We start from the raw sequence: 24591 nt of genomic DNA, 5'->3' as shown, positions 1-24591 counted from the left end.
GCGCTTCCGCCCGCCGGCGCGCGGGGCATGCCGGGACGGGCCGCCGCCGCCATGGCGGACCTGAGGCGCTTGCTGCCGCTGCTGTTGCTGCCGCTGCTGCCGGGGCCGGCGAGCGGGGACCCGGCCGGCTACCTGCTCTACTGCCCCTGCATGGGTGAGCCTGGGCCCGCGGGTGCCCTCCCCCCCGCTCCCCGGAGGGCTGCGGCCTGCCCCGTTGCCGTGGTAACGGGCGGGCATCCCATTGCCGCGGAGATGGGCACGTGGGGGGCGGCATCCTGTTGCCTTGGTGATGGGCGGAAGGGGTCTCCGGGCATCTCGTTGCCCTGGGGGGGGCGGGGTTCCCCCGGTATCCCGTTGCCATGGTGACAGGCGGAAGTAGGGGCCTGGGCATCCGGATGGGTGGGAGGGGGCCCCTGGGCATCCGGTTGCCGTGGTGATGGGCATGTGGGGGGGGGAAGTTCCCCAGGTATCCCGTTGCTATGGTGACAGGCACACGGGACACCCCGCTGCCCCAGGGATAGGCATGTGGGTGGGTCCTGAGCATCCCGTTGCCCTGGTGATGGGCATGTGGGGGCGTGTCCTCCAACATCCCGTTGCCCTGGTGACAGGTGGGGGGGGGCCCTGGGCATCCCGTTGCCCTGGCGATGCGTACATGGTCATGGGTATCCTGTTGCCCTGGCGACGGGCAGAAGAGGGTCCCTGGTATTCCTATTGCCCCGGTCAGGGGCACGGAAGGGGGTGGGTCCCTGAGCATCCCATTGCCCCCTTGACGGGCACATGGGGGGGCCCTGGGCACCGTGGGCATGTTGCTGACCCCTCTCTTTTCCCCGTTCTTGCAGGGAGGTTTGGGAACCAGGCGGATCACTTCCTGGGCTCCCTGGCGTTTGCCAAGACCCTGAACCGCACCCTGGCTGTGCCCCCCTGGATCGAGTACCGGCACCACCGGCCTCCCTACACCAACGTGAGTCTCACCCGGTGCCTCGCCCCTCCGTGCGGGGTGCGCCAGCGCCAAGAGCTGGCCCTGTCCTACGCCAGGGTGGCGGCGGCTCATGTCGCCTTGCGAGCATCCCTCTCCCTGTCGGTCCAGAGCTCGTTGTAACAGGCCCCAACGCATGCTAAAGGCTGCAGGGGCGCAAGGAAACCATAGCCACGGCTCCAAGGAGTTTGTCATTTCCCTCGGGGGGCTTGAGAGATGCACGTCTGCTTAGCTGACCTGGTGGGTGGCTTGAAAATGTGGAAGCCAGTCGGGTTTCTTGGTTTGCTTCTGCGTTGCTTTTATTCAGTATGACAGGCAGCGTGACAGGGAGCTCTGCGGTTTACAAGGTAAAGCGATGTTTCCAAAGCTCGCTGGGGAAATGTGAAGTGTTTGTTCTTATTTGTGGCCAGGGGTCACAACCTGTGAGTAGCCGAACTGGCGTCCCAGGAGTCATGACTTCCCGTGTTATGTTCTTCCCTCTCTAGATCGTCCCTCTTCCTACACCCCCCAGTCCCCCATTCAATTACTGGGAAGCTGTAGGCTGTCAAACACGAATGTCACCGGACCCACAGATGCCCTGAGCTATTGATCCTGCCCTCACTAAATGCAAATGGAGATGTAGCCAGGACTGACTTCTGGTTGCTCAGCGAGTGAATCTGTTTCTCTCATTTACAGCTGCATGTTTCCTACACGGAGTACTTCAAGCTGGAGCCTCTCCTGGATTATCACCGGGTTATCAGCTTGGAGGAGTTCATGGAGAAACTGGCACCAGTGCACTGGCCTCCCGGCAAGCGAGTGGCTTACTGCTTTGAAGTAGCAGCCCAGAGAAGTGCCGACAAAAGGTCTTGTCCCATGAAGGTAAATTTCCTGCTCCTAGTTTGCTAGGTTAAAAAAGAGGATTGCTGCGGTTCTAGACTTGCTGGCTAATATGTTTGGGCCTGGCCTAAAGCTCATTGCAGGATTTGGTAGGGTTGTGTGCGAGTGATTTATCGTTTTCAAATGAACTGTGACTTTGGGCAGACAGGACCTTAAGAAGGCAGATGTTCCCCTGGCTCTTCCACACAACCCCCATCCATACAGCGTTGCTCAGCTGATTGGATAAGCCCTGCTCTTTTAGGATAAATGGTCCCAGGGGTGCTAGGCCTGTGCCTTGATATCCTCTAAAATGTTTTTGGAATGGTCTTTATTTTACTTAATATAACAATCTCCAGAGTTCTGCTGCTTCTTGGTGAGCTGTTGGGTGATGAGCAGAGTCAGCTGTGATTGCTCCCCCTCTGTAGCACAGTTATGGCTGCAGACCAGTCCATCCAATTCCTCCGTCTCCTTACTGATTTCAGCTCTAAAGTCAGAGATTCTGTCAGAAATTGTTGGTTTACACATGGTGGGGCTGTGGCTGTTGAACAGTTCTCTTTGTTTTGTAGGATGGAAACCCATTTGGTCCATTTTGGAATCAATTCAATGTGGATTTTGATAGGTCTGAGCTCTTCAGAGGCATTTCCTTCAGTTCCTCCTACAAGGACCAGTGGATGCAAAGGTACTAAGGGCCTGGGGAGGTTGAGCACAGTGATGGACTGGGTGATACCAGTGGTTGGACATACATAGGCACTTGGAATGGCTCTGAGGAAAGCAGTGGCGTAGTTACATTTTCGAGTCCATTCATCATTTTGAGGTGGTTTGAAGTGACTATTTGACATTGCAACTATTAACATATAAACAAGGGCAAACCTTGAAGCTATTTCCAGGGGTTATTAGCCCAGCAATCAGTTCCTTTGCCCGGTATGCCTTGCGAACTATGTAGGGCTGATTGAGTTATCAGCCAAAGATTGATTAAGTTTAATTACTCTGGTCTCAGCCAGCGTACAAAGATTACACTACACTTGACTTGTGTCCATCGTACACCTCATGTTATCTACCTCACATAAAGCTACAACTGACTTAATATGTATCTCTGCAGTAGCAATACGTATCTGAACTGTTTTAGCCAGGAATGGGAAGCATCTGTATTCTGTTTAAGTAGCTATTATATTACCATGAATGTCAGACTTGCTAGTCTTTCCTTTGTCCTCTAAACTGTATTAATTTTGGATTCGTTATTGAATCAGAAGTCAAAAGCAGTGTCTGATGACTTTGTCAGTTGTGTGTAATGTTGTAATTCCAGTGTTGAAATGGTGAGGATTTTCTAATGCCAGATCACTTGTTTCTGTAGTCTCTGACATGTCTGCTTTGTCCTTGCAGCAGGTCTATTCAAGCTCATAACATTTCCTGGCCACCCTTTCCCTGTCTGTCCTGTTTCCCAGAGAGCCTGTAAACACACCACACTTCCATCTCATTTCCTTTTCCAGGTTTCCACCTTCAGAACACCCTATTCTTGCCCTACCTGGAGCACCAGCTCAGTTTCCAGTGTTAGAGGAGCATCGGCCTCTGCATAAGTATGTCGTGTGGTCTGATGAGATGGTGAAGAAGGGAGAGGAATATATTCATTCTCTCCTGGTCAGGCCTTATGTAGGAATTCATCTGAGGATTGGTTCAGACTGGGTACGTCGCTTGCATAGATTTCAGTGCATGTCATGCATGCGGGTACTGCCAGTGCCATGCATGCAGTGCCATGGACAGACAGCCACCATTCCTTTAGAAAAGTTTACTAGACAGCCCTGATATGATCATCCCCTCTGGCACCAGAGTCTAAATCCGGCTTGTGTTCCTCTGCCACCCAAAGTTGGACTTGGGGTCGGATCAGATTCTAATTGTTACTTTCACACATGGCATTTTCTTCTCCTTTCTTCAATAGAAGAATGCTTGCAACATGCTGAAGGATGGGACAGCGGGGCCTCACTTCATGGCTTCACCACAGTGTGTAGGCTATGACCGAAACACAGCTGTGCCTCTCACCATGGATATGTGCCTTCCAGACCTGACAGAGATCAAGCGTGCGCTTGAGCTCTGGGTGAAGAAGGTAGAAGCAAAATCTGTTTACATTGCCACTGATTCTGAGCCGTACACCAAGGAAATACAGCAGCTTTTCCAAGGAAAGGTAGGTTGCAGATTCTCGGACTAATGGTGCTGCCCCAGTAGCATCTTTGCCCCCATTTTCCACTTACGCAACACTTGCCACTGCAGGCTATGGTCATTTGGTTGTGTAGTAGCTGTTCAGTGAAATTAAGGCTAGTTTAAAGCAGGTAATGCTCACTGTGTAACCGTGTTGCTGCAGGCAGCCTAGTGTCAAAGGATGAGATGTCTCTGCAGGTGCTGAGTGTCGTCAGAGTGAAGGGTACTCAGAATCTTGTAGGACTGAGTCCTCAATGGGCTGTGTGTGATGCCAGTCTAATGACTGGTTCCAGCTTGGTGGATCTGTAACTTTTTGACTCAGACCTGGTTCTAGTTAGTTGGTGTCAAGTGAAATGTTATTGCCCGTGTCTAGAGCAATGCAGACACTAGGAAATGGCTACCTATATATTGGAAATCTCAATTATTGCCATCTGAAATAAAAAACAAACTTTGTCCACAACTGCAAGACTTAGATGCTAAGACTGTAGAAAATGTAGACTCCTCCAGATGCAACAGTCCCAGGTCTGTATTTTGATGGATTTTGTCTTAGAAAGGACTTGGGCTAAATCTTACAAAAGAAATATCACATTAGTGAGGTGTCTTCGTGATTGTAGTAGTCACTGGAAACCCAGGAAGGGCTGTTTTAGATGAGGGTAGGCGAAAGCAGTGGGTAGATTCCAGTTCGTACCCCAGCTTGCTGTGTTATTAAGAATCGACATATGGTGCCGTGTTGCTTGGATTAACTTGCTCTGTCTGTTTCTTTGTGCAGGTCAAAGCGGTAAATTTGCAACCTGAAGTGGCCCAGATTGACTTGTACATCCTTGGCCAGTCTGACCATTTTATTGGGAACTGTGTTTCTTCATTTACTGCCTTTGTGAAGCGAGAGCGTGATGTGCACGGGAGACCTTCCTCATTTTTTGGCATGGACCACCCGCCGAGGCTGCGGGATGAGTTTTGACCAGGACACGAACAAGCAGTAGTTTTTGTTCTTAGAGCTGTGAACTCGGGAGCCCTGTTGACAGATATACCAGGACACAAACATTTTCATAAAAGAATAGGATATGCCAGCTGTATTAATAGGCTTGTCCTGAGGCCTTCATTTGCTCCTTGTGTTAGTTCTGGATTCGTTCTGACTGACTTCTCAGTTTTGCCATGTTGCCAGCATGAGATCAGAAAGGGAAAGTGAATTTTAAATGCTGTACATTATATGAAACCTTCCATTCTCCTTATTTTGGATTATCAGATATCTTGATTAGGTAGCTGTTCACATTTCATCTTTCTCTTATATCTTGTTTTTCCTAGAGGTACCAGGAAGGTTCTTGTCATGATGGATCATTCCAGGTTCTCTGTAAGTGCTAAGTATTATTGAAAGGGAACATGCTTCATGAAAGGAACATGGCTTCAGGCTCAGGACTTTAGGGATTAGATGATCTGGGTTTTATTCCAAGTGCTACTGCTGTCCCATTATGGGCCAGTCAGCACTCTGCCCCAGTTTACCTGCCTGTAAAATGGGTTTCATACCTACCTCACTGGAGTGTTATTAGGATTGATCCATTACATTTGCACATCACTTTGAGATCTCTAGGGTGCTTCAGAAGTACAGTGATGGTATATCAGAATGATGCAGGTACCTGTTCAACCTGTCTTAGTGACTGCACTGACCTAGGGAGCATGGGGCAATACCATGACAAGTTGTTGGAGCTGGATGTTTGTAACTTCACAGATTTCATTACTGTTGTCATATGGTGGGAGGGAGAAGGGGATGGCTGTAATGATCCCTAAATCTTTGGAAGCTCAGATTTTTAGAAGAAATGGATCTGGTATAAAATAACTGTAGCAAAGGATAAGGAGATGGTGACAACAGCGTGTGCCTTGTCTTATTTTGGGTGAAAGTTTTTCTGCCCTCTCCACAAACTGCAAAATCTGATCCTCAGTGCTGGTTCCCACTACTTTAACTGGGGACTCATCCTCTTGTGGCAAGATAGTCTCAGAAGCTAGGATTAGGCTGTGGCCCAGGACAGGTTAGTTTTCCATTGGTGACTCTGGAATTTTGTTTCCTATCTCTGTGCGAGCCAGTCACCGTTTGGCCAAGGCCCCTTGTTCCTGTGACATCTTGTAACGGATTGGGTATGGCACTATCTCCGATTACTTTCTCATATTGGCTGTATGAGGATGCAGATTCACAGAAGTTTAGGGCTAGAAGGGACCTTGTGAGATCATTGGGTCCAGCCCCCCTGCTCTGACCAGGAAAGACTGCTGGGGTCAAATAACCCCACAAGGTGTGCATCCAGTCTCCTTTTGAAGATCTCTAGGGTAGGTACCCTGGACGTCTTCTAACGTGCTCTTTGGTCTCTCTTCTCTTGCAGCATTTTATTTTGTTTTAGTTGCGCAAATTTCTGTTCCCTGTGGTTTGAAGAGAACACTGCCGGAGGAGATGAGGCCTGGCAGAGGTTGGAAGCCACCCAGGTTGTAAGAGCCTCTTGCTTCTCAGTGCTAATTTCCAGAAATGTATGGGGCCAAGTTGTTTCAGTGAGGCTAGCTGTGAGTATTCCAGGTTTCATAGATTTCATAGACATTAGGGCTGGAAGGGACCTCGGAAGATCATCGAGTTCAGCCCCCCGCCCTAAGGGCAGGAAGTCAGCTGGGGTCATAGGATCCCAGCAAGATAAGCATCCAGTTTCATCTTGAAACTGGTGCTGGACTGCTGCGGGTTTATGTAACTGGAAGCCCATAAACCAAATTGATATATCTCTAGTATTTTTCCTCCTTTTTTTAGTCCATAATGATGCAATCAAGACTGCTTTGGTTAGAAGTGGGAAATGATGATGCTTTCCCAAGATATCATGGTTGAGAAGATGTATTTTGACTCTTTTTACAGAAAATGTAATTTTGTATTTTTTTTTCCACAGTAAAACATTGAAACTTATTTTGTTTTAAATATTCATTTTTATTCGCACTGAATTCTTATCCTTATTTACATTAAAGTATTTGGCCCTAATTCAGCCCAGCTCAGTCATTGTCAAGGCTGCAATATCTTCTTAAAAAAGTATGTATCCTTTCCAACATCCATCAGTTCAAATATGGACATCCAAACGTACAAGCTATTAATAATGTGTTTAACTAAGCAATCGTTGTGGAAGAAGCCCATGGCTCACAGATGTGCTTATGGTTGCTTACTCTCAGACAGATCCCTCCGTGTGCATGTTGTTTAAAGTTTTAGGAGTAACAGCTTTTCTGCAATAAGGAGTTATTCAGCATTTGTGTTTTTCAATTAATACTGTACTGTGATCCAAATTAATTTTCAAGTCTGGGTGAGCACTCAGATGTTAATGTGTTAGGAGGTTTTGGATGGTGCTTGACCCCCCTCTTAGTTGCTGCAATGGTAAGGAGAAAATTGCTGTTTTTAAGGGGTGTTGGTTGTAGCCGTGTTGGTCTAGGGGCATAGGCAGACAAGGTTCTTTGGGCAAATGTGATCTCTTTTACTAAACCAACTGGATAGTTGGAAAAATTATTCTTTGCAAGTTTGCAGGCACAGGTGCCTTTCCTCAGGCCTAGGAAGTCTGCTCGTCTGTCTTTCCTCTAGGGTCCAAATAGAAACTTAAGCCAATATACAAAATATAGATCTGCCACACTTGCATTTTCATAGACCTGCTTTTTGCATATTAGCTTAAGCTTCTATTCAGACTTTAGAGAAAAGACAGACCAGCAGACTCTCCCTAGGCTGGAGGGAGGGCGCCTGTGCCCAAAAACTTGCAAGGAACTATTTTTCCAACTATCCAATTGGTCTAATAAACGATATCAAGTTTACCACTTGTCTGTTTGTAAGAGGACATTTTTTTAAATGCAAAATTTAACGAAACCTTGAGACTTGCGTCCAGTGTCTTTTTAAGTGAAAACTTCAACCTTTCCGTTAGTTTTTGGGAATGTGCATTTCTGATAGTTTATATCTCTCTAAACTGCCCATGCTGCAGGTTTCATGGGGTGTCTTCCTAAGTATCTGAAGCTGGCCACATTGGTTAAAGGATCTTGGTCTATAATCATAAGGAAGTTGGGCTGGAAGGGACCTGCAGGGATCATTTAGTCCAGTGGTTCTCAACCTTTTTTTGTACTAGGACCCAGCTGTAAACATCAGCGGTCAGTCCTGACCCACTGTCCCCCGTCCTCCACTGTGTGGGGCAGGGGGCCAAACAGCCCCTTGCAGGCTGGAGCTCTGCCAGCCTGCAAGGGAAAGGCCATGGTTTCCCACATTTGTCTCCTTTAAAAGAGAACCGATTTTTAAACTTTGCTCACGACTCTTTTGCAGATGCGTCCAACCCACTTTTGGGTCGCGACTCACAGGTTGAGAAGTGCTGCTCTAGTCCAGCCCCCTGCCTCAAGCAGGATCAGCCCTACCCAAACACTCGACATAAGACTACTGTCAACCCCGACCCAACACGGTTGTGCGCAAACGTCCTCTTGCACCAGGACGTGCACGGCCCTGGGTTCTGCAGGAGCCGCCGGGTGCCAGCGGTTTGCTTCTCCAAACACATCACCAAAAGCAGGCAGGCTCCCAGCCGGGGCTGGGGACGCGTCGGCAAAACGCAAAGCCGGGCCCTGCCCCTTGGCTGCTCTGCACTACTGGAGCTGGCTCCAGGGAGGTAGGAAGAAACTGCCCTTCCCTCCAGAGCCTCAGGCCTGCCCCTTTGGAGCCAGGCTCGCTGTTCCACTTTTGGAAACGGAGGGAGCCTGGCATGCGCCGCCTGGGCCCCGAGGGCTGTGCCTTGCCCTTCACCCCCCGGCTAGGACACCATGCCCTGCAGCCTGTGCTAAACCACGTGCCCGATAGCACGCAGCTCCGCGCATGCGCACAGCGTCCGCAAGCAGCACCCAGTTCACACATGCGCACAGCGCCCCTAGATCTGCGCGTGCGCACGGTATGCCCCGGATGCAACACGGCCCTCCCCCCTGAGGGCGGGGGGCCGTTGCTAGGGAAGCGGAGGCCCCTCCCCTCTAGGCCTTGTCGCTACGGAAATGAGGCCCGTTGCTAGACCGGGTTGCTAAGGAAGTGATGGCTTGGGGGTGGGCGCTTGGGTTGCCAAGGAAGTGAGCGGTGGTCGCTCCCCTCCCCCCCCCCCGTATCCGGTGCTGCGGGAGAGGCGGCTCCATGGTGACGGCGCAGGTGAGGACCGTGCCCCCTCCCCCCCCCCGCGGGCAGGGGCTGGGGGCCCCACCCCTTTGCACACGCGTGTGCCCGCATGAGGGGCACCAGCACCCTTTGCACACGCATGTGCCCTCACAGTGGCTCCAACCCTCTTGGCACGCGCGTGTGCCCTCCTGGGTGTGCAAGGGTAGGACAGAGCTCCCCCCTGCAGCTGCAGGTGCAGGCTTGGGGAGGGGGGTGTGCCCCCCCCCCCCGGGCACGGGCGCAAGGGGCCGTGCGTCGTGCACACCCCCGTCACGCGTGGGGACGCATCTCTCGTGCGCAGGCGTGCACACACCGCGGGGGGGTGGACAGCGTGCGAAGAGGAGTGCCGCGCGTTCGGCCCGAGTCCTGCCCGACCGAACCGCCGCCTCGCTCTCGACGGCTGCTGGGGCGCGGCGCTCGTGGCGGCCGGCCGGCGCTGGGTCGTGCCGGGGGCGACCGTCCGGCCGTTGCTTTGTGACCTCATAAGCGGAGCGGGGGGGATCGCAGCCTCGACCGCACGCGCCGCCCGTCGCCTCCCGCTTTTGTCTCGGTGGGACGCAGATCCCCCAACGCCGCGAAGCCGGCGGGGCCAGGGCAGGCAGCAGCTGAGAGATGAGCTGGTATAAAACATACCGTGGGCCAGGAAGAAGGTAATCTGATGCTGTCCATCTCGGGCGTCTTGAACACTTTTACCAGAGAGGGAGAGAGACCAGCCTGTTTCCAAAACAGCGGCGACCGCGAGCGGATTGGAGGGATTCACGTATGACGAAAGGTCAGGGCGGCTGGGCGCAGCAAGCCCGCCCGTTTCTGAAGGGACGGAGCGACACGGGGCGCTAGCAGGGGGTTGTGATCAGAAGCATTCAGGTGAGATCAAGAAAAATAAGAATGACATCAAAAAGTCCTTCCTGCCAGTGACACCTAGCAAGCGTTTCGAGGGAGCGCGAACGCCCGTTGCTCGCGACACTTACAAATAGAGCGGCTGCAGCAGATGTCCTGCCGGAAGCCAGTCCTGTACGGGCTCTACAGGCCACGGGCAGATTGAGTTTATTAGTCTCTTCTATCTCGCTTCTAACTATTCCGACGATTAAATGGTCAGATTATCTTGCATTCAAATTGGGGCATTATTTATTCTTTCAGGCTTACAAAATAGTACGTCGTGGTGCGTTATAGAAAACAAGACTCTCAGCTTTCCCTGTAGTCAATTAGGGTGTATTTTAAAATGCATTCATCTCCACCATGCAGCTTCATGGATTAGAGGCAGTTTGGGAGCTGATCCAGGTCTCTTTGGATATACTAATTTCACTAAAGGAGCCGTTTCCCATGGTATAAGAATAAAGGTGCTTTGATGGACAACAAATAGCATTTACCAGCTCACGTATCCAGCCCATCCTACGCTGGTCCTTGCAGATCAAACTCGGCAGTGACATTTCTGGAGATTATAAACTCTCGTTATAGGTGAGGCAAATGTATGTTCAGATTTGCTAGAATAATTTTTAATGCTTTTCATCAGGAAGAAGATTTCAACTAAGTGGCACAAGAGGAACAGCAGTGACCAGTATCGATGGAAATGGGTCTCGGTGAGTTATCACGACAGTCCTTCAAATAAGGGGCGAGATGAGTTGAATGAACTGCCTCTTGTGTAGTAAAAATAGATCTGGGATGTTCAGGGAAATGGGAAAATGCTGTAAAGCAGGATTACTGAATTCATTTGGACAAGGCAGTCCCAGAGGCTTGACAAAGACAGTGTGATGTCACTGAATGTGTATCTGTGGGATAACAAGGGGAGAAAGTGAGCACTGGGACCTTCACCATTACATTTTTTTTGTTTTAAGTTCAGGATGCCCATAGGTGAAAAGCAATGCACTCTAGAAACTCTACAAGGAGATTAAAACTTTAATGAATATCTCTTACAGAAGCTGCACTTCTGTGCAGAATGGTATGAATTATATTGATTAAAATAGTGTTAGCATGATGTTGTAGCTGTGATATTCTAGGAATTATGTGAGAGGCAAAGATTTCTAGCGGGGGGTGATAGCTTCCAACTTCATGGTTGGAATAAAGTCAGGCAAGCTTTCTCATGTAAGACATTCTTCATCGGAGACTTGAAGTAGAGAACTTGCCATTACAGAATAAAAAATGCAGTATATTGTGCTATATTTTGGCACTAGAAGAAAGAGAACTGAACTGAGGGAACCAAATTGATCGACTGGGATTTTTTATGTACTTGCTTTATAACTTTGTTCCAGCTGTTGGAAAAATTTCAGACAAGAATATTTCGTGGTGGGTGCTTTTAAAAAAAATGGTTCGTCTGAACCTTCTCACTGCATTTTACAACCTATGCCGCCGTGGGTCCTTTGTGTCACCCATCAGTAAGCAGCCAACACGGTTTTGTTTAGAAGGGCAGCTGAATGTGCTAATGACCCCGCATGAGTCACCATCTCCAGCCTTCCCCTCAGTGCAGGGCCCATAAACTACTAGCCTCTGTGAATCAGATGTTATGCGACATGAGCTTTGTCTAATGCAGAACCTTGTAAAACCAGGCGGTGTTGAATCACTTAGTACTTCAGACCTGGGACACGCAGAATATATTTAATCACTTAGAGGTACTGGGGCAGAGCTGGCTTGTGTGAAGGGTTTCAGTAAAAGTATGTTGGGAAAGGAACAATGTTGGAACTTCTAAGGTATGCTGGGCTGTCTTCAGTTTATACAGCGTGAGAGAGGCATGAATTGAAGTTGGGGAAAATGATGGAAAATGCCGCAGGACCCAATCCTAAAATGGGTCCGGGAAAGAAAATGGGCTATGATCAAAATGTCACGTGCTTTGTGATACCATTATGATAAGAAAGGAGCTTACGTCAGCAGGAAAGGGATTAAATAGGAGGGAAGAATGCTGAGCTGATTTAAATCTGGCGTCCTGGTACACCACGGTTGTTTCAGGATTGTGGGAGGCTTTTTTTATGGCTTCTTCCTGCCCTCTGTACTTGAACGTGAGCTGGGAACCGCCCCCTTTGTTTTTAATGCCTGAAGAACTTTCTTATTGTACGTGTGTAATTGCAACATAGAGGTTATCAGGGAGGAACCTGGAGGTTTTGACAGACGAGTAGGATGCAGATGAGTTGATGGCTCCTAGAGGTGTAGGAGGCAAGGGTTGGTTTTGGATTTTTTTTCTGTCACGTTAGAGGCAGTTGAGTCAGATTTTACACTGGAGAGGGAATATTTGTGGTGGTGAAAGAGCATAGTACCCCAGCAACAAAATCCTCGACACCAAGAGTGCCTGCATCTGCCTGCTCCAGCGTCAGCCACTACTGTGAACATCTGCGCATAAGCGTGTCAGCTAAAATGATAAGTAGTGTATTTCTGTTAAATGTAATCACCAGTTGGTTTCAGAGTTAATGCCCCTTTGGAGCTGTTTTATTCTTAGCGGCATAGTTTCAGGTCTGCCGGCTTGGGAAGACATCTCTGCATTGATTCGTGCTCTGTTCGCGTTGAAGGGTTTGCAATGAGAAGGGCAAGCAGTGTGAGCATGAGCGTACTCTTTTGTGTGTGACAGCTTACATTCTGTGGGCTGAGTTTTTGACCCAGTAGATTCCACATCACCTCTCTTGGCTGCTGAAATGCAGAATGTATGGGGTGCTGGGTATGACAGCTGAAAGCTAAAAAAAAAAAAAAATTAAAAAAAAAATGGTTTGGAGGGTTTATCTTGAATCCCAGCAGCTATGAAAGCCCCATTAAAGATTTATTATGCCTATAGAAGATGACTTAGAAATCTAACAAAGAAAAAGGAAAGGCTTTGTGGGCACCTTTCCAAGCACCTCCTTTTCTTTTATGAGTTTGCAAGATGAGTGGCATGATCTTCCTGGTGACATAGCCCATAGATAGCATAGTGCCAGTTCAGTCTGAATCCTGACCCGGGAGTGTCAGAACTCAGATTTTATTCTCTCCAGAATCCAGCATATGTGTATTTTATTTCCAAAGAAACCTACAGTCTGTTTGAGTGTTTTGTGCAACTAAAAATGCAGGCAGTTAAAGTTTAGATTGCCTAAATGATATTGTCTGTTTGTCCCTTGTCCTTTTGTGGGGTTCTGTGACCTTCCATTTCTGAGCAACGTAAGAGATGTGGAGGAAGGCTGCGGCAGCAGCATTAGGTCTGTGTAACTGTTTCATGCTCCTCCTTGAAATGAAGTGAGCTGTGCCAAGAAGAGTATTGGTAAGGGTGTGGCTCTGAAAACTCTCTGTTGTAAAAATGAAAAGCATTAGTAACAAGAGGTAGCTTAAGCAAGAAGCAGCTTTCCCAATATATGTACAATAGCTCAGAGCTGTCTTGAATTTTGCTGGTGAATTGAAGCCCTTGCAATAAACACTGCCTGGCTTTATGAGAAGAGGCTCTAAATTGCATTTTAAAGCCTGTAGCTAGCAGCATAAGCACCAGATAAAGTGACTTGCCTGTGCACTTACACATTTGAAGCTGAAGTGGTGGGATTACAACATAAAGCTAACACTTTTTAATTGATTGTTTTAAGCCTGACTCTAGAAACTGATTGTAATGAGTTGAATCTATGAACAAAACCTTAAACCACCAGAACATTTCTAATTTTGTGAAACAGGAGCAGGTAAAGGAAGTATTTTACCAACTTCAGAGACATTTTTTAAAGCTTTTTTGCAACATGTTTCATATATATTAATGAACATGTAAGTGTCTATAAGGTAATATTTTCTCAGGAAGATTCAGACTTTTAGCAGTGCTTATCTTGTATGTTATTTGTATGCTTCAGAATCCCGCAGAGTGGACACAAACTCCTGCAAAAGTGCACGAGTTCACTTTGTGGTTTTGCACAAGATCAGCATATGCTGAAAACTATTTACATGTCCTCACTTTGTTTCCTTGTAGGCTTTTAGTACCCCTGACCTTCCTGCATCATTCATCAACCAAATTGCCCAGCCACTGACCTCTCATTATGTCCAAGTTAAAGAGCTCTGAGTCCGTCAGGGTCGTGGTGAGATGCCGTCCAATGAATGGCAAAGAGAAGGCAGCTTCGTATGACAAGGTTGTGGATGTGGATGTCAAATTGGGGCAAGTATCGGTGAAGAATCCCAGGGGAACATCTCACGAACTGCCTAAAATGTTCACATTCGATTCTGTCTATGACTGGAACTCCAAGCAGGTTGAACTCTATGATGAAACTTTCAGACCTCTGGTGGACTCTGTTCTGCAGGGGTTCAATGGGACTATTTTTGCATATGGGCAGACTGGGACAGGGAAAACGTACACAATGGAAGGAATACGTGGTGATCCTGAAAAAAGAGGAGTCATCCCCAATTCATTTGACCACATCTTCACCCACATCTCTAGATCTCAGAACCAGCAATACCTAGTTAGGGCTTCTTATTTGGAAATATACCAAGAAGAAATAAGAGACTTATTATCAAAGGATCAGTCCAAAAGGCTAGAGCTGAAAGAAAGACCAGACACTGGTGTGTATGTGAAAGATTTGTCCTCTTTTGTCACAAAGAGCGTCAAAGAGATAGAACATGTCATGAATGTGGGGAACCAAAACCGCTCTGTTGGTGCTACTAACATGAATGAGCATAGCTCCCGTTCCCATGCCATTTTTGTGATCACTATTGAGTGCAGCGAGTTGGGACTTGATGGGGAAAATCACATCCGTGTAGGAAAACTCAACCTGGTGGACCTTGCAGGTAGTGAACGCCAAGCCAAGACTGGAGCCCAGGGAGAAAGGTTGAAGGAAGCTACCAAGATTAACCTCTCCCTTTCAGCTTTAGGCAACGTTATATCTGCCCTGGTTGATGGCAAAAGCACTCACATTCCATACCGGGACTCAAAACTTACAAGGCTGCTTCAAGACTCGCTAGGTGGTAATGCCAAAACTGTGATGGTAGCCAACATAGGCCCTGCCTCTTACAACGTAGAGGAAACTCTTACTACTCTACGATATGCCAACCGTGCCAAAAATATCAAGAACAAACCAAGAGTGAACGAAGATCCCAAGGATGCACTGCTACGAGAATTCCAGGAAGAAATTGCTCGGCTCAAGGCACAGCTGGAAAAACGATCTGTTGGCAAAAGAAAGAAAAGGGAAAGGAGAAGAGAGGGTGGGGAAGAGGAAGAGGATGATGATGATGATGATGCAGAAGAGGGTGAGGATGAAGGTGATGATAAAGAAGACTACTGGAGAGAGCAGCAAGAAAAGCTGGAGATTGAAAAGAAAGCCATTGTGGAGGATCACAGCTTGGTGGCTGAAGACAAGATGAGACTGCTGAAAGAGAAGGAAAAGAAAATGGAAGACCTGAAGCGAGAGAAAGAAGCAACTGAAATGCTGGGTGCCAAAATCAAGGTACGGTACTTCTGGCTAGAATCTTTGAAGGAATTCCCTGGACCCAGGTAGGGTCATCAAACTGGGGGTAAACTCTTTCACAGGAGAGAGCTGTAGTGTCCTGGTAATGGATGTGCCTACATCTGAAATTTTTAAAATAAACTGGGTGTAGAGAGATACACTTTTTAATAATTTAGTTTAGAATGTGTAAGGTTGGGGGGGGGGGGGGGGTTGTCACTTTTGAGCTACCTTTGTAGGATGCGGGGCAGTGAGCGCAATAGATTTGTGATGGATGTGCTTTTTACGAGTTACAGCCAATAAAAACAGGCTTTGTTCTGAAAGTGATCATTAAAAATTTAGCTGCATCTTCACATGTCAAACCCAATGTGCAACAGATTATAACAGTACATAACACAAGACAGGTTTCTAGTGCATTAGACTTTTATAATTTTGTAGGTTGTATCAAAAATAATGATGTCCATAACAGTTGGTTTAAATCTAATTGCTAAATAAGGGGCAAGTATTATAAAGAAGCAGTATCTACACAAGAAGACGACACTGTGTTTTAGAAAGGAGTAATTAGACAGCTCTTTGAGAGGTTCACTGCCCGTTATGGTTTTTCTCTCAGGCAATGGAAAGCAAACTCCTTGTTGGAGGGAAAAATATTGTGGATCACACAAATGAACAGCAGAAAATCCTGGAGCAGAAACGGCAGGAAATTGCAGAACAGGTAGGAGGAGGAACATGTTTCTTATTTTGTAGTAAGGAGCTACCTGTACAGATCTTTCACAAAATACGAAGGAAGGAAAAGCCATAAACTAGTCTTCCTGAGTTTAAGGATTGATCCTGAGTGCTTCTTTAATGGGGGCTTCAAAGGCGGAAAAAAAGGCTTGTTCCCTTTTTCTTCTGTGTTATGATGTGTATACATACAAGAAGGCTTATTTTGTAATGTCTTATTTTGTTACGTAATTGACCCAGGTCCTGTCTTGGTTACAAATTTCTGTGCTGTTGGAGAACTCACAAAACAATCCTGTAAGACTGAAGAGGGCGAAAGTGGAAGTGGGGGGGGTGTTAGTCAGACTGTTCAGAACATTGTGTTCTGTCATGTGTTTCTGTTGACACACATTAAACTGCAAGGACTTACAATTTTGGAGAAAGGATGTCCTTGTTAAAGAGTCAACGTTCCTCCTCTTTTAAGTGGAGCAGGAGAGCCCCTCTGTAGTGAAATCCATCAAAACTAAAAAAGTACCAGAAGCAAAATCAAGACTTCTGGATCTCAGGTAAAAGGGACACATCTTGGCGGTTGATTTCACTTACTGGGGCACTGAAGGCAGTAATCTAAGTATGGCTTCATCCTTATTTGTGGTATTTCTTAGAAACGCCGGGAGAGAGAAATCCAGCAACAGATGGAAAGTCGGGATGAGGAGACACTGGAGCTAAAGGAGACCTATAGTTCCCTGCAGCAAGAGGTGGACATCAAAACTAAGAAACTCAAGAAGGTAAAAAGACAATGTCACCACATCAGATGGGTCAGAAAGTCAAAGAACCTGACTGCTAGGGTGAGAATAGCATGAAACAGTCCTTACTCATGTTCTTCTCATTTCTTCCAGCTATTTTCCAAGCTGCAGGCCGTGAAGGCAGAGATTCATGATCTCCAGGAAGAGCACATTAAAGAGCGACAGGAACTGGAACAGACCCAGAACGAGCTCACCAGGGAACTGAAGCTGAAGTGAGTCCCACTACTCCATATGCCCCTTTAGCTCTGAAGGTGTTTTGTTCGTGGGAGTTAGTTACAAACCAGCTGCTTATGGAACAGGATTGAAATGTGAGCGAGAACTAGAAATCCCTCCCTTTTTAGGGATTTGTTGGGTCAGCAAGGAAGAGAAGGTGGGGAGATTCAGGTGCTAGTTCTCTTATTTATATAACTCCCACCTTTGCTCTTTCCTCCAGGCACCTGATTATTGAAAACTTTATTCCTCTGGAGGAGAAGAACAAGATCATGAACAGATCTTTCTTTGATGAAGAGGAAGACCAGTGGAAACTGCATCCTATAACCCGGCTGGAGTGAGTTTGTTTCCTAACCTTATTTTAAGATTGGAGTGGAGATCATATGAAACTACAGACTGACCCGGGCAAGTTATTTCAGTAGGCCAGGGATGAATTAGGGTTTTAGCCTCACCCTGAGTCCTTAGCTCCTTAGTGGACTATAAAGTTGGAATAAAATTTAAGACAAACTATAACCAGGGCTAAATAAAATAGGAAGTTAAGATGGGAAGATTCTAAACAATTTAACCTAGTTTTATGCTGGGCTGGGCTGGGCTGGGCTGGGCTGGGCTGTGCTATACATAGCATCTTTCTTGCAGGGGTCCCAAATTGCTTCACAAACTATGTTAAAAAGATGAGTCTAGTCAATCTGGTTATTTCCTATCTCAACTCAAAGGCATCTCAGAGGAAACTATAGGCAAGCATGCAGACTGGAAATTTTACAGAGCAAATGTACAAAGATCAATACAGGGAGATATACATTAGTCCATTGTGTGTGTAGTAGGTATCCTGCCATTGGTGCAAAAGAACAGATTATGGAAGCCATCTCACCTGTTCCCATGCCTCTACCTACCCAGTGATGTGGACAGCTTCATACCACTTGTTAGGTTTAACTGCAATCGGCGTGCACTCCTGGATGCCTGTAGCACTCTCTCCTCCCTTTATAAAAACAGTCACCACAGTAGGTGGCAGCTATTTTGGCACGTTAGCATAACAAGGAGGATTCTTGTCACTTGCACGTGTAATGGGTTTAACAGTCCCGTCCTTTTCAGTAACCAGCAGATGATGAAGAGGCCGGTGTCAGCAGTGGGCTACAAGAGGCCTTTGAGCCAACATGCCAGGATGTCCATGATGGTTCGGCCAGAGGCCCGGTACAGGGTAAGCATAGACATGGATGTAGTCCGCATCTGTTCAGCTCTTGTATTCAGCAGAGTGTGAGTCTCTGAGGACTCTTTGTTGTCCTGTAGGACAAACTGCAACAGCTGCAGGAGTGTCTAGAGCAGTGGTTCTGAACCTTTTTCAGTCGACCTACCCCTTTGTCTCAGACTGAGATTTCACATACCCCCTTTCAATGGGAAATTAATTTTTATGTCAAACTACATGTAATCTTGTATTATAAAAATGACAAGATACTCATACAAAGACTTTTCAGATTGTCAAGACTTTTTTTAGGTCCTTCGACCTGTTAGACAACGTATGAAATATATCTCACGCACCCCATGATGAGGCTTCACATACCTGCTGGGGGTACGTGTACCTCTGGTTCAGAACCGCTGCTCTAGAGGGACAGCCTACTCCCTTACATGTAAAAATGTAACTTAAAATAAGTTCAGGGAGCTTGTACTGCTGGAAAAGATGTTTGTGACCACCCTGTTGCAGATACATTACCTGGAATTGATCTTAAGGGATGGAGTAAAAGCTTAAATAGGGTGAGAGGACAGTTGCAAGCCAGAAGGAATGGAATTGTTGGTAGAGCAGTCTTTGTGGCCAGGGTAATATGACCACAGGCATAGGGAAATGCATGTTTCAAATAAATTCAAGGGTCCAGATATCAGCCCTTATCAGAGCGTGAAACATCTCAGTACAGTGAGTGAGGAGGGAAATGGTTTGTGTATGAATGTGTAGGTACTGATGATTCTGTTTCCCTTCTGCTTTTTCAGGCAGAGAACATTGTACTATTGGAGCTTGACATGCCCAGTCGAACCACGAGAGACTATGAGGGCCCAACCGTTGCTCCTAAAGTTCAGGCTGCTCTAGAAGCAGCTTTGCAGGATGAAGATGAGATACAGGTGGATGCTTCAACCTTTGAGAGCACGTCAAATAAAAAATCAAAATCCAAGTGAGTCAAACTGTTGCACGATGCTTTCGTCTGCCTCTGCTCATTGGACTAACCACCAGTATACACATCAATAGGCTTCCTGCCTGCCTGAGTTATTGGTCGGCATGATGAAAGCCTAACTGATGTAGAAAGAAGGGAGCGTGAGGCTAGAGAAGCACTTTGAGGTTGGCTAGGGGTCTAAGTCCAGTAAAGCTTCTTCAGCTGTTGGAGATGTGTGTTGATATATAACGCACATTTTTGTTTTGTTTTGTTTTGTTTTGTTTATTTTCTCAGGCCTAAAACTGCAAGGAAATCGGGGGGCTCCTCTTCCTCAAGCACCTCTGGATCTCAGCTCTATCCACAGTCCCGAGGGCTGGTTCCTAAGTAAAACCAGCGATTCCTCTCCAGGGCGTGAACAGCTTTTGCCTTCTGAGAGCAGAGACAAGTAAGAACCTGCAGAGAAGACTCTCAGCCAAACTCCAAGCCCTTTTCCCTGGGGACAGCCTCCTAGCAATTGAACTGACTTGTGTCAAACGTGCCAGTCCCAGGTGTGCTGAACCCTGCAGGAAGATACTTGCTCACAATCTAGCGATCAGCCCCTATGGGATACAGAGTTTAGTTAGGAAATCAGAAATGCATGAGTGTATTAGAAGCAATGGGAAGCATGGGGATCACCTCACAGCGTCGCCGTCTCTCCTTCTGTTCCAGCCCTTTTGCTGCACTGGGCTCTCTTGCTGTTGGGCAACAACAGGACAGAGTTGCAAGTCATCTCAAGAGAAGCAGCCCTTCGGAACCTCTGAGTGAAAATGTGAGGGGGTTAAAAACTGGAGGGTGTAGCCAAGCTTGACTAGGTGCATTGTTTTCCTCTTTCTGGTGAAAGACTAACATTGTCCGGGGTTAGAGGTTGGATTGAACAACCTTGAGAAGAGCAGGATTGAAGATCTGTCTTTGTTCACCTGGCAGCCAGACAGATCTGCTTCCCTTTAGAACTGAGGGTCTTGGAAGCATATTTATGCTCTCTAGAATGAAAGCAATAGAAACTGAAGTCTTCTACCTGTTTACACACATCAGTAAGAAAGAACTGTTTGACATGACCTACTAAACACCTCAACCCCTACTCACAGGAACCACCTTGTCAGAGAATGTGTCAGCTTACCAGTGACAGCTCCACAGTAGCTCCCTTCCTCTCTCTTCTCTGTCCCATCCCTGGCATTTGAAGCCGGCATTTGAAGCCAGCATTTACACCGAGGCCCGAAATCCTGGGGTGCATATGGCCATTTCCTCAGCTCTACCAGCATTCGTAGGAAATATATAACTGGCTTGATGCGCACATGGCTGGTTCTGCCCGCCACTGTGACAGGGATGGGGTCTGGAGCACTTTGAGGCAAAACCAGATCTGCTCTCTTCTGGTATGCGTGGAGCCTTTCTCTGGGTGTACAAGGGAGTTCAGTGCAGGCGCTGCCTTTTATGCCTCATCCTGTTCCAACTGAAGAGCATTTCCACTTGTCACTTCTAAGCCTCCTCGAATGCAGTGTGAAGGGTTGGGGATGAGGGCCTGTGTCATCTGAGGTCTCAGGAGAGGGAATCTGATCTTAATTCCAGGGATGGTACACCGAACACGAAGAAGAAAGAAGTCCTGCTTTAGATGGTCTCTTTTCAAAGCTGCCCTATGACTAAAGTAGGCTGTTGTAATGCTGCAGGCCAGTGTGGCCCAGTAGGCCAGTGTGGCCCAGTAGGGAGAAGGGAGCTGCCGTATTGGACGGGCTCAGAAGACAGAGTAAGGTGTTCCTGTCTGGTGTGTCTCTGTTCAGTTTGTAAGTTTTAGTTCACTGTATATTGAGATTTGGGCTGCTTCGTTTTTCAGTTGCTGTTGACTGTCATCCTGTGTATGTTTGTACCTGTTTCTTCTTCCTCACAGACAACCTCCCCCAAGACCGACTGGTGCGTGTATGAGAACTTGCCTGTTTTTAGAAATATTCTCATGTGTGAAGTCTACCTTGTGTCCTTGTCTACCTAAGTGTCCATTGACTGCCTCTGTCCAGGCTGGAAAGCTCCATTGTCTGACCCCCCTGAGCAGAAGGGCAGAATGCTTTCTCCGCGGAGCTCACCTCTGCATCTTGCGGGCACGGTGCCTCGGTGAGTCAGCTGCTCGGGTGGACCCAGAGTTAAGTACTAACTCAGCTGCTTTGATTCATGGAGTGTTTTTTCTGGGTCAGGATAAAATTAATATATATACATTTTAATTTTGGTGGGGAAAGGAGGGGTTTGCTTATGAGTGAGGGAGCAGACATCGGGTTTCTGTTAGCCTGCCATAAACTTCCGTTTTATAAGCCACTCTGTCTGTGCAAGGAGTCTGTACAACTGGCTCTTGTGGTATAATACAGTGTCACATTCTCTCTCCTTCCCCTTTCTCTCTGGCATATAATCTTCTCTGAGACTGTGTAGTTTAAGCACTCAGAGCACTGATGTAAAGTAAATAGTTGCCCAACTTTAGGTAGTCAGATGGATATGCGATATATGTGTGTGTCTTCAGCCAGTATGATTTTAGTGGGTTTCTATCTGAAACTTGTCAACTGAGAATATTGCTTGGGACAGGATTGGCGCATTAGAAATCAGAGCCCGAATTGAACCTGTTCTGCTTTTACTCTTAATAGGCGAGATGGTTGATATGTCAGAAAGCCCTGCTTTTAAGTTCCAGAAATAGTTTATCAAGGCGAGAGAAAGGGAATGAGGTGGACAGATTTTAAAATTGCCTCTTCAGTCACAGTATTTAAATTGGAACAGTGGTAAAGACGTGGCTGGTGAATGTACTCGCAAACAATCTCGGGTGGCTGCCAAAGCTTTTGGCCTCTCACACTGACTGAATTACCCCTTGACCAGATCCTCGGTGGCACTGATATTAGGATGAAATGAATGCATTGTGTCTTAAACTGTACAAAATGTGTAAATCTTGCGTTGACGTGACCCCTCCAGGTCTGTGCCTCTCTGCAGCATGTGGCTATTGTCCGAACCATCTGGGCTTCCTGCAGGTAAACAACCAAAGACGACAGGAAATTTGCCCAGCTCCTGGATGAGGTCCTAGGAGAGTGTGTGCAATCATAGTCTCTTCATAGGAGTGTTTTTACATCCTTTCAACCTTTGCTCCGATCTGTATAACTGGGTCCAGTTCTGTTTCTCCAGCTAGGCACAGTAAAGCTCTTCTATTCCAGAGTCAAATACTACGCAAAGCAAAACACACAAGAATGAAAGCACTTTCTTAAAATCCTGAATATAGGTCTGATGCATGCTGCTTCCGCCTTCTAAAACACATACTTCTGCTTTAACCTTTTGAATGGTAATGATGCATTATACAGATCCGACTTCTGGGTCAATACAGATCTCTCTGTCTAGCTGTAGTAAGTTCTCCATCACTGAACCGCTGATCCTTTGCCAAGTTTCAGAGAAGCACTGATTGCTGTGACTGTGGACATCTTCTCTACCCTGTCTTTCCACCTCTTGTGTCTGACCATAAAGCCAGGGCTTAATTAAGAGGCCTGGCTCTGTTTCTGCAGTGTTAAATGTGCAAATTAGAAGAACATGCCTGCACAATGCTAAAGCCATAACCGGGTGCTCAGATGGAACTGAACAAGAGCAGTGGTGCCTGTTTGCTCTGCACTGTACAGTGGTGGTTTAACTCCCTATGGTTTAGGCACTTACTTCCCTTCACGTCTTTGGCCCCGTCTCTCCTGTTTCTGGAATGAGGTGCCTGTGAGTGCTCGTGGGCACACCTATCTTTTTTGAAATTTCACAGCTCCTTGGAGACACACTGATCTTAACCTTCTCTTAGGTGACGTGTAGGCAAAGAACATGTCAATAGCTCTGTCCATAGGTTTTACAGCTTATATTTATTTGTATCATCTCTTTTGTCTAGGAATGTAAAAGTGATCCTAAAATAAGATGTGTAATAAAATCAATCAGATTTATTGTATCTACAACAACGTGTCATTTTCTGTTCTTAAACGAGTTAGTAAATAATTGCTATGGGTTTAATGGGACCCGTAGGATATTGTAAAACATCATGCCCTATTTGTTTTTGAAGGAAAAGAATCGGGTGAAACAAGCGTATTACAATTAAACAACGGAGCGCGAATGTGCTGTTGATGAACGGTGTCAGACTGCTAGCCCCAAAGAACTGACATATTGCTGGTATCAGTCATATATGATCTCTACCCCAGGGAGTCCGCTTTCTGGATTCCATTAAAATAAAAGCAGTAGTGGAAAAGGTTAGGGTAAACCTCAGCATTCATTCTCATAATGCACCCCCTGTTATAAATGGCCTAGATTTAGAAGGAAAGTAAGGCTGGAATGAGATGCAATCCCTCATTCTTCTCACTAGAGGGAAATAAGGAGTACCACTACAGTAAAGATTGTAGGGAAAAAAGATGCCTGCCAACAAGCAATATAAAATAAGACAAGCCCTAAAGAGCAGTGACCTCTAGAGGACAGTAATTCAGCTGAGCGTAGATGGTAAAAGTAAGTGTGATGGAGAAAAAGTATAGTGAATACACTAGATCAAAGCCTTCATTCCAGAAGAGCAGCTAAGGGGCTCTAAGCAAGTGCAGGAATTGCGGAGCTGGATTCAAGCATTTGCCTGCATAAGCACAAAAAAGTGTGGTGCTAGTCACTTGATTAGAGGTTTGCAGCCTCACAACTTGTGTGTGTGTGTGTGTACATACAATACATACGCACGTACACACACGTTTCCCTTTTTAGCTTTTTTTAATTACTCGAGAACTTGAGTCATCCTTATGTGCATATAGCACCCTCCTGGATCAGAGTATATTTAGAATCCATATAACAATATACTGTTAACAGGTTGTAATTAAGATTTTTAATATTGTGATTTCAGCCAAATACTTAGAAAGGGTTCTCTTCCCTCCACATGCTTATGCCTTGCCATCTGTACTTCTCAAATTGTGAGAGATGAAGAGCAGTCTTATTATAAGATTATAGGATACAGGCATCCCTGCTTAACGCTGTTTTGCTTAGCGCCATTTCATTATAGCGCTCACTTAAAATTGATACCTGATTTCACTTAGCGCTCAGCACTTTGCGCTATAACGCTCGCGGTTGCCATCTTGGGTCATCGAATACTTTTGGTTTCGCTTGACGTTCATTTAGCTTAATAGTCGGTTTTCCAAGAACCAATTAAGAGTGCTAAGTGTGGGTTGCC

The 24591-nt window shown here is 46.7% G+C and overlaps 2 protein-coding genes across 6 annotated transcripts; both read left to right on the top strand.

The window, feature by feature from the left end:
• The first annotated feature begins 21 nt into the window (after nucleotides 1–21).
• Nucleotides 22–6947, top strand: POFUT1 (protein O-fucosyltransferase 1). The gene is made up of 7 exons (XM_014596889.3): nucleotides 22–154; nucleotides 840–961; nucleotides 1652–1834; nucleotides 2398–2510; nucleotides 3319–3511; nucleotides 3765–4007; nucleotides 4791–6947. The coding sequence occupies exons 1-7, from the start codon at nucleotides 28–30 to the stop codon at nucleotides 4977–4979; spliced, it is 1170 nt and encodes a 389-aa protein (XP_014452375.2). The 5' UTR covers nucleotides 22–27; the 3' UTR covers nucleotides 4980–6947.
• A 2142-nt stretch (nucleotides 6948–9089) lies between these two features.
• Nucleotides 9090–23346, top strand: KIF3B (kinesin family member 3B). 5 transcript variants are annotated; one of them, XR_001371972.3, is made up of 11 exons: nucleotides 9090–9179; nucleotides 10696–10762; nucleotides 14074–15538; nucleotides 16146–16247; nucleotides 16894–17016; nucleotides 17128–17246; nucleotides 17468–17581; nucleotides 18334–18439; nucleotides 19222–19400; nucleotides 19674–19824; nucleotides 21298–23346. XR_001371972.3 is itself a non-coding variant. In XM_014596893.3 (10 exons), exons 3-10 carry the CDS (start codon nucleotides 14141–14143, stop codon nucleotides 19765–19767), a joined length of 2235 nt encoding a protein of 744 aa, XP_014452379.1. In that variant the 5' UTR covers nucleotides 9090–9179; nucleotides 10696–10762; nucleotides 14074–14140; the 3' UTR covers nucleotides 19768–23346. The 5 variants fall into 5 exon arrangements, 2 of the variants coding, with proteins under 2 accessions (XP_014452379.1, XP_019355896.1); XR_002094361.2 differs by having other exon boundaries at nucleotides 20088–23346; XR_002094362.2 differs by having other exon boundaries at nucleotides 19674–20187.
• The last annotated feature ends 1245 nt before the right edge of the window (nucleotides 23347–24591 follow it).

Source organism: Alligator mississippiensis, chromosome 9 (genome assembly GCF_030867095.1).
Source record: "Alligator mississippiensis isolate rAllMis1 chromosome 9, rAllMis1, whole genome shotgun sequence".
NCBI lineage: Eukaryota > Metazoa > Chordata > Crocodylia > Alligatoridae > Alligator > Alligator mississippiensis.
This window is presented reverse-complemented; position numbering and strand designations above follow the sequence as displayed.

What these genes read in the sequence shown, in the direction of transcription:
- POFUT1 (XM_014596889.3), top strand. Translation starts at nt 28, where the DNA reads ATGCCGGGACGGGCCGCCGCCGCCATGGCGGACCTGAGGCGCTTGCTG. An exon ending in GCTCTACTGCCCCTGCATGG is followed by an intron (nt 155 to 839) that starts GTGAGCCTGGGC and finishes CCGTTCTTGCAG; the next exon opens with GGAGGTTTGGGAACCAGGCG. An exon ending in TGAGGATTGGTTCAGACTGG is followed by an intron (nt 3,512 to 3,764) that starts GTACGTCGCTTG and finishes TTTCTTCAATAG; the next exon opens with AAGAATGCTTGCAACATGCT.
- KIF3B (XM_014596893.3), top strand. Translation starts at nt 14,141, where the DNA reads ATGTCCAAGTTAAAGAGCTCTGAGTCCGTCAGGGTCGTGGTGAGATGC. An exon ending in GGCAGGAAATTGCAGAACAG is followed by an intron (nt 16,248 to 16,893) that starts GTAGGAGGAGGA and finishes GGTATTTCTTAG; the next exon opens with AAACGCCGGGAGAGAGAAAT. An exon ending in AAACTAAGAAACTCAAGAAG is followed by an intron (nt 17,017 to 17,127) that starts GTAAAAAGACAA and finishes CATTTCTTCCAG; the next exon opens with CTATTTTCCAAGCTGCAGGC.